Source organism: Arvicanthis niloticus, chromosome 12, assembly GCF_011762505.2.
Source record: "Arvicanthis niloticus isolate mArvNil1 chromosome 12, mArvNil1.pat.X, whole genome shotgun sequence".
Classification (NCBI taxonomy): domain Eukaryota; kingdom Metazoa; phylum Chordata; class Mammalia; order Rodentia; family Muridae; genus Arvicanthis; species Arvicanthis niloticus.
In genome coordinates, this window is record NC_047669.1 from 25,130,210 (window position 1) to 25,145,335 (window position 15,126).

General features: G+C 44.8%; 2 protein-coding genes across 4 annotated transcripts in view; one reads left to right on the forward strand and one right to left on the reverse strand.

Moving 5' to 3' along the window:
- Positions 1-1,443, forward strand: part of Tmem39a (transmembrane protein 39A) — a 29,112-nt gene extending 27,669 nt beyond the window's left edge. For both annotated transcript variants that reach the window (XM_034515587.2, XM_034515588.2), the window contains one exon: positions 968-1,443. In XM_034515587.2, coding sequence (XP_034371478.1) covers positions 968-1,201 — 234 coding nt within the window. In that variant the 3' untranslated portion in view covers positions 1,202-1,443. The remainder of the gene's footprint in view (positions 1-967) is intronic.
- Positions 1,444-7,878: 6,435 nt separating this feature from the next.
- Positions 7,879-15,126, reverse strand: part of Arhgap31 (Rho GTPase activating protein 31) — a 111,407-nt gene continuing 104,159 nt past the window's right edge. For both annotated transcript variants that reach the window (XM_034515714.2, XM_034515713.2), the window contains exon 12: positions 7,879-13,433. In XM_034515714.2, coding sequence (XP_034371605.1) covers positions 11,043-13,433 — 2,391 coding nt within the window. In that variant the 3' untranslated portion in view covers positions 7,879-11,042. The remainder of the gene's footprint in view (positions 13,434-15,126) is intronic.

The window sequence follows — 15,126 nt, forward strand, 5'->3', positions numbered from 1 at the left end:
CAGTAATTCTGAGTCAATTTTATACATGGTGTTGCTGAATATCTTAATAAAATTCAAGTTAAAGTCTGTCCCCTGAGGACTGCTCTGAGAAACAGTTTCCTTGAGAGCAGCCCTGGAAGGTTAGCTCAGCCTGGCTCTAGTGCCTGCTCCTTTCTCATCCTTCTTTCCCATGTCTTTGCCTGATTTCTTCATAGTCGAGGAAAGTAGAAAGGACTCAGCAAAAGTATATAGGGTAGAGGATTTCAGTCAGTAATCAAAGTTTGTAAACGGTTTAGGGAACGCTATGACATCGATGTAGCTTGGTGTAGCTACATATACGACCTATAATCCCTGCACTCAGAAGGCTAAGGCAAAGTGGTTGTCAGAACCAGCTAGCTTAGGCGACAGAGCAAAATCCCTTTGCAAAACAAGTTATGTATTGATACTTCCCCAAACTTGTCTAGTGTTGTTTTTTATGTCTTATATTAGGTCCTAAGCTAAGAATGATTTTTAAATTATGTTATAATTCATACATTATGTATAAATAAATATATACTTTAAAATATCTTAATATTTTTAAATATACATTTTAAAGAAGTTATGTTACTACTGCATTGCAGCTTTAATTCTTTGGTCGGTGTTACAAAACCTAAAATATTTCCATGTGGTCCTTTTACCATTCTGGTCTTAGATAAATGATACTTTGGAATGTCTTAGGTAAAATATATCTATGATACCATGTTAGAAGAATCTTATTGTACATAATCATTTTTTGCATTTTATAGGCATTGCATTAAAATTTATTTTGTTGTTCATGAGCTAAAGGAGAACGGTTCTAGATTTCTGTAGCAAGACTAGTTTGCCACTGAATATGCAGATTTACTTGGTATTGGGTATGCGCACTTATAATTATGCAATTGTTTTAGGAAAATGAATGAAATAACCTTACTTTTCCTCCAAAATAACATTTGTGTGTTCACTTGGGCAGTTCCTGTTTCACCGCCCGTTACGCGTGCTGAACCTGCTCATCCTCATCGAGGGCAGCGTGGTCTTCTACCAGCTCTACTCCCTGCTGCGCTCGGAGAAGTGGAACCACACGCTCTCCATGGCGCTCGTCCTTTTCTGCAACTACTATGTTTTATTTAAGCTCCTCCGGGACAGAATAGTCTTAGGCAGGGCATACTCCTACCCCCTCAACAGTTACGAACTCAAGGCCAACTAAGCTGCCTCTCAACAACGAGGGAGAACTCAGATAAAAGTATTTTCATACGATCTATTTTTTCTTGCGATTTTTATAAATATTTAAGATATTTTATATTTTGTATACTATTATGTTTTGAAAGTTGGGAAGGGCAAGGGATATTAAATGTATCCATAAACAAGATGATGTTTCATCTTTCATGTGTTAGTATATTTGACTATTATACATGAGAGGTTGCCCCTTCAGTAAAAGATTGACTTGTTTGTCTGGCTCTGGAGTAACATTCACTTAGGAGCATGTTTTGCATATCACTTGACTTGGTGTCTCTGGGGTGTCTGTTTTCTTTCTAGTCTTTTTTGTTTCCTTTAGTTCCTCTCCTGGCCATAATTCTTGCTGTAGAAAAGCAAACCCAGCAGACGGATGGCATTGCCTTCCCTGTACCCCCTCTCCCCCCCTTAACTTAGCTGGCTAATAGTGCTGGGGTAACTGCAGCAGAGTGAGTTCAAGTCCTACTGGGGAAGGCCCTTCTCAACAGCTGTCTCTGCCTCTTGTGATACTTTTGAGTAATCTCACCTGGGGTCCTAGGGGTTGCTGTCACTTTGCCCGAGCTTCCATGGCTTTCACTTCCAAAGATTTCCCTTTTACTCTTAGTTATATGTAATGATGCTTTTCAAAGACAGGAAGTGTTTGGGATGCCCACACTCACGAAGGAGGAGACATGTCCCAGGGAGAAGCTGAGTGTAAATGACACGTGCATCACTAGAGTGTGGGGAGATGGAAACCACCAGCTGATTGGAAGACTGGGCAAGCCCTCAGCACAACAGCCTTAGGGTGGGCGCTCCAGCTGCCACCTCTTTACAGTGGCGGGTTTGGAGTTAAGAGAGTAAAAAAAATATAAGAAGTTGCTGCTTTGTCTCAGAATTTGATCTATAGCCAAAATTTGTGTTTTAAATTCATACTCAAAGGCTAGAGATGCAGCTTCATGTCAGTGTACTTGTTTCATGTGCACGAGGTCTGATTTGTTCCCCAACAGTGCAAAAGATAAGTAAATAAACATCATACTTTAATTCAGCACCTCCATATTTGTGAGCATTACCCCCTTAGGTCCCCACTGCCCATGCTCTTGGAAGCTGATGCACTTTCAGCTTCCTGTCGTAGAGGACAAACCCAGACTGTCCTGTTTTCTGTGCTAGGCTCAGCTGTTTACACTCTGAAGCCTTGGATGATACAGATATGACTTACAAAACAAAACTAGCAGCCTTGTAGTTCAAAAGCTTAACTCATAAAACAATTCTTGAGGAAAGACTTCAGCAAAGGAAACCCATTCTAGGAATGTGTGTGTGCATAGCCACCCACCTTCATGTTGCAGCTAAACGTGGCTTTAGTGTGGTGTGAATACTGCTTCTAAATTGAACTGTTTGATAGCCAGTCTTTACCCATTCGGCACATGTAATCTTCTACCACATGCTGTATAGGCATTGGGGCTCAGCAATAGGAAATGCAGACACTTACACTGAAGAGATGTGAGCTGTTTCATCAGCAAGGGTCTGTGCCCTGTCACTGCTAGAAATGATGAGTGCAGTAGAGAGAAGTCAGAAGTTATTATTTCTGCTAATAAACAATTAGCAGAAATGGCACCCACTAAAGGCATATTTAAATAGAAGCAGGTTTTTGATTTAAAAAGCATAAAAAATGACTGAAGTGGGTCACAAGGGTTTTTTTTTTCCTTCTTCCAGAAAAGGTCTTACTGTCACAACACTCCTATGCCAATCTCTATAATGAAATGGTATACCATGGCTAGCCAAGGAGATTGATTATTTGTTAGTTTGCTTTTTTTGAGATCGGTTTCTCTGTGTAGCCTTGCTTATCCTGGAACTCTATAGATGAGGTTAGCCTCATCTTCTGCCTCCTGAATGCTGGGTTTAAAGGTATGCACCACCATGCCTGGCTGAGATGATTTTACTTTTTAAAGGCAGAATCTTGTTAAGTCACCCAGGCTGGCCTTGACCTCATGATGCTTCTAACCCTCCACAGAGGGTGGGGGGGGGGGGGCAGGGAGAGAGAGAGAGAGGGAGAGAGAGAAATATGAGAATTGTGTATCACTATTTTTAGTTTAGGAAATAATTATTGGAAGAGCACTCAGTGTGTTTAACTGCTGAGTCATCTCTCCAGCCCAGAAAATTACTTTTTAAAAGAATCTTTTAAAATTATTTTTAATCAATATATTTAATTAATTAATTTCTCTTTGTGCGTGAATGCAGGTGCCTGTAGAGGCCAGAGGCATTGGATATCTTGGAGCTGAAGTCACAGGTAGTTGTGAGCTGCCTGTGGGTGTTTGATGTTTGTTAGGCTCTCTGGAAGAACAGTAAATTCTCTTAACTCTTGAGCCATCTCTCTAAGCTCTCGCGCGCTCTCTGTCTCTGTCTGTCTGTCTGTCTCTCTCTCTCTCTCTCTCTCTCTCTCTCTCTCTCTCTCTCTCTCTCTCTCTGTGTGTGTGTGTGTGTGTGTGTGTCTGTCTGTCTGTCTGTCTGTCTGTGTACACAAGTGTATGTCTTTGGAAGTCAGAGAACAGCTTTTGGGAATTCTAACTTTATTCAGATTTGCAGATTGAAATCAGGTGGCAGGTGGCAAGTGGCTTTACTCACTGAACCATCAGCCCTTGGATATGACTTTTCAGCAAAGGTCAGACACAGAAAGATAAAGTTATGTGTTTTAGCCACAGAGAACATACAGCTAACAGAGTTGAATCTATCCTGTATGTGGAACCAGGGATTTTGAACTCAGATTGATAGGCTTGGTAGCAAATTCCCTTATGTCTACTAAGCCAGGCCAAGATTTTCATTTTACAGCAGTAAGCATAAGGTGGTGGTATATTAGCTTTCTTGCTCTTTAAATTGGCTCAGCCTAAATGTAATTGTGAGGAAAGGGGCCAGGGAAGCTGCCATCTTGCTATGCTTAGGATCTTGAAGGTTTGCTTCTCATGGTCCAGTGGCACATTTTCTGTAGTTGAGTTTGAGGTCAGTAGGATGCATAGTGAGACTGTCTCAGCAGCAACAAAGAAAGGTCCCAAGTTGGTCCTTGTCTACAGAAATAGCTCAGATAATTAGAGAAGAGAAACTGATCTTTTTAAAAAATATTTTTATGTGTTTGAGTGTTTTGTTTGCACATATGTCTGTGCTGTGTGTACCTGATACCTATGGAAACCAAACTACATTGGATACCCTAGGAACCGATGAACCCCCGTATGGGTGCTGGGAATTGAACCCAGGTCCCCTGGAAGAACAGTCAGTGTTCTTCATCACTGAGCTATCTCTAGCCCCTCAGTTGTATAAACATGATGAGCCTCTGTTGAGAGTTGGTTTGGCTGAATTTGGAAGTTGTGGCACAAAAAGAGTAGATAGCTGCTAGGCAGGTCATATGAATGGAAGTGTTAAAGTCAAGTGTGATACACATCTGTTACCCCTGTACTCAGGAGTCTGAGGCAGAAGGATGACAGGTTTGATAATGGTGCTGTTAGAATAGTGGGCCAGGCATTGGTAATCTTCCACAAATGGAATGAAGTAGCAAGAACAGACGGTTCTAGAAAGAGAAAAGAGAAACTTAGGGTAACAGAATACCAGGTGTGAAATAATCTTACATGTAACCCTAGAAGCCCATACATGGTCAGAAGTCAGAGTGTTGGCAAGATGGTTCAATGGTCAAGGCACTTGTCATCAAGCCTGACAATTCCCCAAATCTACAAGGTAGAAGGAGAGAACTGACATCTACAAGTTGTCCTCTGACCTCCACATGTGTCCTTTGGCACCCAACACCCTCCTCCCCATGGCATCCCCACACTAAGTTTAAGTAGGTAGAAATAAGGAGCTAAACACAGGTAGGCCTGGTGATTGAAGCCTGTAATCCCTGACAGTTAGGGATTAAGGCAAACAGGTCAGACATCCAAGGCCTAGGTGTCTAGAGTGAGTTCAAGACTGGTCTGAAAAATTTAGAGAGACCCTGTTCCAAAATCAAGTCAGAAGATTGAAGGGGTTTGGGAGTGCTGAGATGTCATGGTGGAGTAGGTAAAGGTGTCACCAACATTGACACCTGATTTTGATTCCTGGACCTGGTGGTGGTGGAAAGAGAGAACTGACTCCCGAAAATTGTCTTGATCTCCATGTATGCCTCAAATCCATCATGTACATACACCCACACAATAAGTGATTACAGGGCCGGAGAGTTAGCTCAGTAGTTAAGTGCACTTGTTGCTTATAGAGGACCTGGATTTGATTCCCAGCACCCACATGGTGGCTCACAGCCATCCATAACTCCAGTTCCAGGGTACCTGTCACCTTCTGAACTCAAGAACAATCATCACAGGGGTGTTGGTGGCTTTTCCTTGAGAACAATAAAAATCCAAGTGCTGGGGAAATATGTGGTAGAAGGAAATGGAGCCAGGTGCCAAAGCTAGGCATTTGGTATGCAGAGTACATCACACCTAAAGAACAGTAAACCAGAGCAGCTCGGACCCTGTGGTTTGATAGTGAGGGTATTTTGTATGATGAAGTGATGGTGCAGGAACAGGAGAAGCGTGTGTCCTTTGTAAAAGTCTGGTGGAGTAAGGGAAAAGTACCCTTGTAGAAGGTTTAGTCTATGTTCCTCCCACATCCCAAGCCCCCCCACCTCCATATACATATGATGAATTCCAGGATAAGAAATGTTGGCTTAAACCTTTCTAGCACTGTATGACCACTCGACTTAGGCTGGGGTCTGGCTCAGTGGGCAGAACCCTCAGTATGCAAGTTCAGATCCCCAGTACCCACATAAAACTGCACAGGTGTGTCGAGCCACTTCCACATGCTCTGTAATCATGCATAGGTGAACAGACCACACAGCCCACCCCAAATCAAAAGCCCTTAACTGATTCAAGCAATAGGGAAACAGCCTGCACCTATGCAGTAGACTAGAGTTCTTATGCTACAGAGTTCTAAGAAGCAATCAGCTGTCTTCTGTTTTTTTTTTTTTTTTTCATTACAATTTGCTTTTGGCACAGGATGTCAAGTTACTCTGGGTATTTTGGTTAAATGATTATGGTTAAGAGGGTGAACTTGTAAACAGTTGATTATCAAGATGTAACAAAAACAAGCTTGTGGAAGCTGGATATGGTGACTCAAACATGAAATTGTGACACTTGAGAGGCTGAAGCAGGAGGACTGTGGCCAGACTGATCCACAGAGTGAGACCTTATAAGTTTGCTTCTCTTTGTAAAAAACAAACAAACAAACAAAAACCAAAAATGTATGTGTGTGGGTGTTTTGCCTGCATGTGTGTCTGTGCCCCATGTCTGCCTGATGAAGCCAGATGAGGGTATGGATCTCCTAGCACTGGAGTTACAGTTGTGACCCCCCAGCTGGGTGCCAGGAATCCACCCAGGTCCTCTGCAAGCACAGCCAGTGCTCTTAGCTGCTGAACCATCTCCCCAGCAAACCATGTCATCATCATTTTTTAAAAAGTAAAACCAGGAATTATGGGAGATTTGTGAAATCTGACCTTGAGGTAACAGCAACAAAAGTGATGTCCAACACGGCAAACTGGAACTATGAGTCTGATGCCATGATTTACTTTTCTGTGTGTTGGTCTTGGTGACCCCATGTCTTCTAACCAATAGTTCCATCCCAAGAATTATATATGATTTATTAGAGTACATTTCAAGGCATAAAAATCTTTTAATTATACTTAGAGGTCTCTATGGGTAGGTTTAATATATGTTTTTAATGAATAGAAAACATTTTGATTATATCTTTGGAAACATTTATAGAGTTCGAAAACAGCTTGCAGTCACATGGCTGCCAATAGGGGCCTTTGAAAAAGTGCTTTACTCTGCAGAATTATAAGCCAGAGAGTACAATGGCATTACACTGAGTCAAAGCATCGAGGTTCATCCAGTGATGCACGTGACTGGATTCATGGCTTCTTAAATGAGCAGCCTCCACTTTGACCCACATTGAGAACCAGTTTCTGTGATGCTAACATTCCTCAAACTAAGTGATCTGTGTGCTAGTTATTTTACGCTGCTGGGACTGGAGCTGGTCTCAGCCAATCACCCTTCTCTCATCTCCATCTCCTCTTGCCTGCAGTGGTGCATTTGCTCCCTCTTCCGACTGTTTGGCTAGGAAGGATGCTGGTAAGGGGAGCATATTCTTTGTCATTGCACATTTTGAGCTGACCTTCTTTGAAATGCGTGAAGTTAAACTCTTGGACAGCAAACCCTAAGATGCATGTTGTTATCAAGTAGGACCAGTTTTAGTGGAAGGCAATCCCAATCAATATAAGCAGGAATTGGACCTACTAGAAATTTCTATTCCCATCCTAAACAAACAAATCTTATATTCTCCAGGGCTTCTGAGGGTAGGAACATAAGGCCTGGTAGACACATGACTTACCAGCCTAATTTTGGCCAAACGTGATTTCTGTGTGCCTAAACGCGGCATGAAATTAATAGCTCCTCTTGGGCCCATGTGTGACTTCATCAACAGCAGAAATTAAATCTTTTTTTTTTTGGGTGATCAAAGACTCTTAAATCCTTTATGGTGTGTGGAATCAGATCTTTGGTTTCTATCTAACAGATCTTCCAACCAGTGGGAACCACATAAACCATCAGAAATACTTAGTTCATCTTCACTTTGATCTTTAAAAACAAAGTTCTCAACACCCAAGTATCTCACTGATATATTTTATTGGATTTGCAATTCTGCTTAATTAGAATATTTATTAGTAGGTCATCTGACTACTGCCAACAGTCCTAGTGAAGGTGCCAGCTGCTCCTTTCTACCTTCGCCTGTGTCTGACGGTGGCGTTCACCCTGCTCTGGCTGTTTCAGGCTGCTTGATTTGTTCCCTTTCTCTTTGTGAGACCACAGTGTGAGTACTTGGTGAGGATGCTGACATAAACATTTTTAGCGTCTCCAGAATCCAGAAATTAAACTTGGGCAAAATTTTGAAGGCTTAGATTAAGCTAGTATTTTATAGCAAGGTCTTGGTCTTGGTTAGGTCTTTTTATATTCCAAGAGTAGGGAATAAAAACCAAATGCTCGACGGGCGGTGGTGGCGCACGCCTTTAATCCCAGCACTTGGGAGGAGGCAGAGGCAGGTGGATTTCTGAGCTCAAGGCCAGCCTGGTCTACAGAGTGAGTTCCAGGACAGCCAGGGCTACACAGAGAAACCCTGTCTCAAAACAAACAAACACACACACAAAAACCCAAATGCTCTTTCTCCGGTCCATTTTGGAAAAAATGAAAAAAAAAAAAAAAAAAAAAAAAAAAAAAAAAAAAGCCTGGGAAGACTATTTTGTAAATAAATATGGATTATTCTCTTAAAGACAATGTGCCAAAAAAGTGTATGTGTGCGCATTTCATTAATCTTTGAAGTGAACTACTCAGTTTTGTGGAATGATGGTTGCTCTGGAGACTGGCTCTACAGCTCGTTTTGGTACATCAGCAGGTCCCGACAGCAGTGGTACTTCCCCCTGACCCTGGATGGAAGCAAGCAGAGTGATTCTTACTTGTCCGTTCTCAGGGGAGAATATGAGAGCCCCAAGTAGTGGCCAGACGGTGACCCCAGCATTTTGAGGAACTGTCTTTTCATGAAATGGGATTTTCTGAGTGCCAGGCTCACCCAGCCCACAAAATTTATGACCATGTGTGTGACAGTTGATAGAGGACCACACTGGAGAGGCAGTCACTGAGACGGTGAAGATTTCAAGCCCTTCTGGAACCGACTGGCTGAGAAAAACCGAAGTAAGGAATATTTCCAAATGGCTGACAGTGGGTCAGGGACACACTCGCACGCCTGCTCACCTGAAGGTGATGTCATAAATGAATGGTGTCTAAGGGAACGTGGCAGTCATTCTGAAATCAGCCCTCAGAATTTAAGTCACCTGTCAGTGTGTAAATGATTGCTTTCCTGTCTCACTGCCAATAAAAACACATCCTAGAAGTATTAGGAAACAGAACAATCATTAAGTAGGCTCAGTGTTTCGTTTGGTACTTGGCTCTTTTCACATTCTAACTGGAGCAAGTCTTTATCAAAGCATGCACGTACACTGAGCCTGGCACCAAGCTCACCAACCATATTTCTTGATAAGGCAGGAATGCACTTTTCAAATTTCCAGAACATGGCCACTTTCATCTCTGGACACCATATTTCTTCACCTTTCGTGACTAGGGGGAAATGCTGTGTCCCTAAGACTTCTTGTTGGTTGACATCTCAGTTTTTGTTGGTCCAATGCTTTCCTCTCCTAATGAGAAAGCAAAGACTGAAGGCCTATTAACTGCTCCCTTGGCTCCTCATGTGGGGTCACTCTAATTAGTTGACTTTAAGTATCCTTGCCCCAGGTATTTAAAAAAAAAAAAAAAAAAAAAACCCAAAAAACAAGGGCAAGATTTCAAATCCTTAAGGTTTATCAGCGACGGCAGAGGGAACATGAGGTCTGCAATAGAACGTCAGCATCTACATTCCCACTGGAGACGACTTCAGCTTAGCCCCTTACCCAGTCCAGTCCTGGCTTTGTGGGGTCAGCCCAGAGATACTGCTAGTCTTTAGAGAAACTTGTGCAATGACTGAGCCTGGCTGAACTCTGAGAAGTGCCCCATTAAGCCTTTGTGGGAGAAGCACCAGAAGCCTTCCAGCAGGTGTAAAGGACATCAGATTGGTTTATTGCATCTGCTTGTATCCAGACAAGAGTCAGAGCGAGTCTGAGCACCTGAGTGGATGGTGCATATGGGGAATGAAGACAAATCTGCCCTTGAGCAACGATGAGGGGAGGAGAAAGGGAGGGAGCCACTGGCTAAAGGCGGTGCATTTCTGAAGACAGTGACAGATGGGGTTCTTTCCCCATCCTGCTAGGCCCAGGTTAGTGCTGGAGAGCTAGGGCTTTCCTTCTCCTAATGCCTCACCAACTTAAACATATCAGGTCTGTAATGAAGTTGTGCCTCCCTCTATGACATGTGGCACTTGGATTCTGGTACTATAAAGAAAGCAGACGCACCATCCCTGTATACCTTGTATGTCTCAGCTCAGTACTCAGTCTGTCTAGCTACTTGTTAATCAGAGTTCAGCACTGTGGTAGGCGGAGTCACAATAAAGCCAACACCAAGAAGCATTTGTAGGTGGGACCAGTCTGGGCCTTTGCTCTTGAGTACAGATTCTGACTTTCTATGTTGATTCATGGATCACCCTGGACAGGTCTGCAGCAGTCCCAGGGAATGAGTACAAGAAAGTTCCCCCACCTGGAGATCTTAAGTGCATGTTAGTTTGCATTTTCAGATCTGCTTCTATTTGCGGGGGAGTAAATACACTTTTACAAAGCTTATTAAAAACTGCTCCAGAAGAACCCATGCTTTAAAGAGAAAAAAAAAAAAAAAAAAAAAAAAAAAAAAAGCACAAAGAAGCCTTCAATCAGAAGAGGAAGATTTTTTTCTGACTCAGGCAAAAAAAAAAATTTCTTTCAAGGGATACTATCACAGGCAGCTCTCAACAGTAAGGGATAATGGTAGTGGAGGAATAATCTGACTCACAGAGGAGCCCTGATTCCCACCAGAGGTGAGCATCCTAATCTCTTCCCTTGCCTAACCCTCCCCCACTTGCTTGTGTGGACTTCCTTAAACCTCACTCTTTGGTCCTTGTCTTAATCACTCTTCCAGCAAATGGACTCATGCATGGTCAAAGACAAAGGAGAAGTGGGGAGAGAGGGAGAGAGAGGAGGTGGTCAGAGGCAAATATAAGCCCTAATTTCAATAGCTTGTGCCTGGAGAATGGCCAGTTGGTCCTGTAAGGACCAGATGAGCCCAACACATTTACAGAGAATAGCAGCAGGTCAACTGGTTTCATTCTATCTGTCTCCCACTTCTTCCATCCAGAATCACGGATCTCCGCTGGGGCTGGTAAAAACAGCTTGTTGAAGTCTCTAGTCTTTGGCCATTCTTAGGGATGGTCATTTTATTCCTAAGCGTAACCCCTTCTGGTGTGACCCATGTGTTTTCAGCCAACTCTCCACAGAGAAGGCCAGGGGAAACTGTCTGAGTAGGGCTTCTGATGGGGGACAGTAGGACCTTGGAATCTATCACTGTGGGTGAGGAAGGTAGGTGGTCCATGATGGGGAATAAGATTAGGCTCTGAGGTCTTCCTGGCCTTGACCTGTGGAAAGGTTTAGGACCCCCAGATGCTCTCTCCAGTTTTGAAGAAAGAAGGTTGTCTCCCGATGGCTCTGTCTCTGATGTGCGTTTTCTGCATTGCACCGTTGCATCCTGTGTGGAGACCAAAGTAGATACACCTGGTTCCAGAGAGCAGAAGGACCCCTCATACATGCAGGATGCAGTGCTGGCCATTCTCCGGGATGCAGAGGCTCCTGTCTCTTGCTTGGGTTGCTCTTCCTCTGGGCTTCCCAGGGAGGAGGGAGAATCATCTTTGGTGGGTTTCTGAGGGATCTCAGGGGTTGAACCAGGTTCTTCCTGGCTCCTCTCCAGAGGCTGAGCCCCTCCTTCCCCTGTGTTCTGAGTGGGAAGGGGCTGTGGGATCTGTGTATATTGAATCTTGGGTGGGATGACAGGGACTGCCTTGGCCTGACACATTTTGACCATAAAGGAGGTTCTCACAGCTGACACGCTCACGGGAGCAGAATTCCGGCGGCCTGTCAGGGCATGGGCAACGATATCCAGGTCCTGAGTGTCCTGGGAGTTCCAGGGGGTTGCTTTACAGTGAGAGGAGCTCATCCAGGTGACCTTGGTGTCTCCTAGTTCAGAGAGCTCTATTCCTGGTGAACTAAAGGAAGCCCCATTCTCAAGTCGAAAAAGGTCAGTGATGGGAGTGGCAGAGTCCAGGTTGAGGGAAGAAGGCCTGTGTTTCCCTTTTGAAGGCCCACACTCAGTGTTCTTCGGCTGTAACTTTAGGGGATGTTCCCCAGGTGAGGTGCTTTCTTGAGCCCTAGGGGAATTCTCCTTGCTGCTCTCTGGCCCGGGTACATCACTGTGTTTAATCTGAGGGTTGCTAAATTCCAGTTGTGGTCCCTGTTCCTTTTCCTCTGCTAAACTGATAAAGTTGGTTTCTACTGTTTTGGGTTGTATACCAGATGGTGCCTTCTGGCTGGGAAGAACCTCTAACCCTTTCAGGCCAGAGAACTCTCTGAAGGCTTTTAGGGCTTTCTCTTCCAATCCGGCAATCTTGATCCTGGCTGCCGGGGGCTGCAGAGGCTCATAGTTCCTCTCTGTTTCAAGATTGGCACAGCTGCTGGAGAAGGGAGCCTCAAGAGTCCAGTGGCTCGTTCCAGTGGTTTTGCTATCTAGAGAATGGCTCTGGCGAAGGCTAGGCCTGTGGCGAAGTCTCCTCTCTAATCGGTGGCCCTGGGAGCCTTGCATCTGGGACTCCTGAACTTCTTTCAGAGTGGGAGAATGAAGGGGACTGGTCACCCACTGGGGCTCCTCCCAGGGTTCTACCATCTCCAGGCCATGCTGGGCAGTGTCCGTCACAGTGTCATCTTCGTCACAGTCTGAAGGCTCTTGTGCTGAATGGAGAGCATCTCCCTCTTCTTGTGGGATGACTTCAATCTCCTTCATTGGGCTTGGAGGATCAGGGCCTTTGTTCTCGGGAACAGCATCCTTTGCATTTTGCAGCTCATTTGGGCTTGTAATAGCTTCCTCTCTCTGACAGAGGTGAGGGATGCCAGGGCTGTCTTTGGGGTTTGGCTGCTCTGTGTAGAGAACTGTCCTGGAATCCCTAGATTCATCTTCTCTGTCAGGACATTCCTTTGACAGCAAGACTTGAGGCTCCTCCTCCCGAGGAGTTGGAGGAGGTGGCGAAGGAGGGAGTGGGGGAGAGAGATTTCTTGGGCCTCCTATCTGTATTCTAGCTGAAGAAGACACCTTTTCTAACAAAAGTATTTCCAGAGGTGCGACACTGGCCGGGTCTGGGCTGAGCTCCGGCTCAGACTCTGAGTCAAGGAGGCTGCAGACTGGCTCCCGCTTCTCTCTATTGGTGAGGCTGGCAGCCTCCTGTACGCTCTGATTGGCTGAGTCCCTAGTCCACACTTCCAGAGGAGCAGAGCTACTAGGCAAGCTCCCGGGGGCCTCTGGGAAGGGAAATGGGGTTGGACTTGACTCAGTAACTGGGCTTGTCTTCTGAGTAGGCGGTGGCAATGATGAGAACTCCTCCTCTGATTCGATGATTTTCAGTTCCTGTTGAATCTCAGGCCAGATCAAGGCCTGAGCCAGGTCATCTTCATCCTGAAAAACAAGAAGACGTTAGTAACTTTTGAGCCCAGGACTCTGGGTCCTGATGTCTGCCAAGAGTCCAGTGAGTGCGAAGGGGACGGAGTAGTTGCCAGTATTCTGACCAATAAAGGAGGCAGCCTCAGTAATAACCATGGGTGTCTGAATGCCCAGCATATGCCATGAAATATGTTTTCCTGTTTAACTTTTTCAGTGCCCTAGGAGACAATGCTGGGCTAATTCCCTGAATCACAGAGCTGTAGACAGGATGGGGATCCAGTGCTGTCCACAGTAGAACATGATCTGCTTCTGACCCCCTCCTCAGCCAGTTCTAAGCACATGCTGTTGTATGTTCCAGCAAGTGCTCAGTCACTGAGCTATGTCCCCGCTCTTCCACGCACGTGTAATGCGTCCCTTGCCCTTCGAGTGACATGGTGTAATTCTCTTGTAAGGAGAGACATCTCAGGGAGTGTCTCTAACCACTGGAGGCGTGGAGTCTGAGAGGTCTGATCTGCTGTCGACTTCTCATGTCTTCATCTGGCTCTGGTTCTGGAGTGCTGAGGGTTAGATCTAGGGTCTCTAACCCCCGTTTCCCCTTGCAGTTAGCTCTCTAGTAGTACCTGGCCAAGAGCAATTGGATTTTACTTCAGTGCATTCTTTGGTGAACAGTTCTGTTTCGTCCACCAGACTTCTCATTTCCTTGCTTCACTCAGCAGTTACATTCTTGATTTCTAATCATTGTTATGCCTGGTCCACAGAACCAAGTATGCAGGGCTCATAGAGGCTCACGGGGACCAAAGTGACAGCCACGGAGCCTGCATGGGTCTGAGCTAGGTCCTCTGCGTATCGTATGGTTGTGTAGCTTGATGCTCTTCTGGAACTCCCAACAGTGGCAGTGGCCATGTCTCTGACTCTTTTCCCCATGTCTAAGACCCCTTTCCTCCTGCTGGGTTGCCTCATCCAGCCTTGATATAAGGGATGTGCCTGGTCTTATTATACCTTGTAATCATAAGTTCAATTGATATCTTTGGGAGGCATGCTCACTCTTTCTGTCGTTCTTTCTTTTTGTTTTTCCAAAGAGAAACAGAGGAACGGATCTAGGGGATAAGGGAGGTTGTTGGGGGAGGGGCTGGGAAGAATGGAAGTGGGGAAACTTTGGTCAAGATGTAATGTATGAGAGAATAAAAGGAAGGAAGGAAGGAAGGAAGTGAGAGAATAGAAAGGAAGGAAGAAGGAAAGAGACAAAGAAAGAAAAGACTATTTAGTTCCCTCATTACTCCATTCTTTCACGTTGCCCTGCATATTGACTTTTCCCTGTGAGGCTGGCAGCCCCAGAGGCAGGGACAGTGGTGATAGTCTCCATACTACAGTGACCCTAGTGTTGAGGATTGCACACTGTTTAGCATAAAGTGGGGATTTGGGAATATGTTCAATGAAGGAATGAACTGACACCTTTACTTGTTACTTTGAATTCACCCTCGTTCTTCCAGCCCTAACATTATCTTCCTCAAAGCAATGTGGCTAGCGCACTGGGCTCTCCTCATCAGAGTCAACCAGCAAAGAATATCTCTCTGCCAACGCAAACATGCTCAAACCCTTGCTCAGCCTTCCTGAGGACACGGCTTCACATCAGCTTTGCCCTAACTCCTAGCACATGGTCCTCTTGGCATCTTCTGGAAGCAAATTAAAATGTAGGCTTCTTTATCCC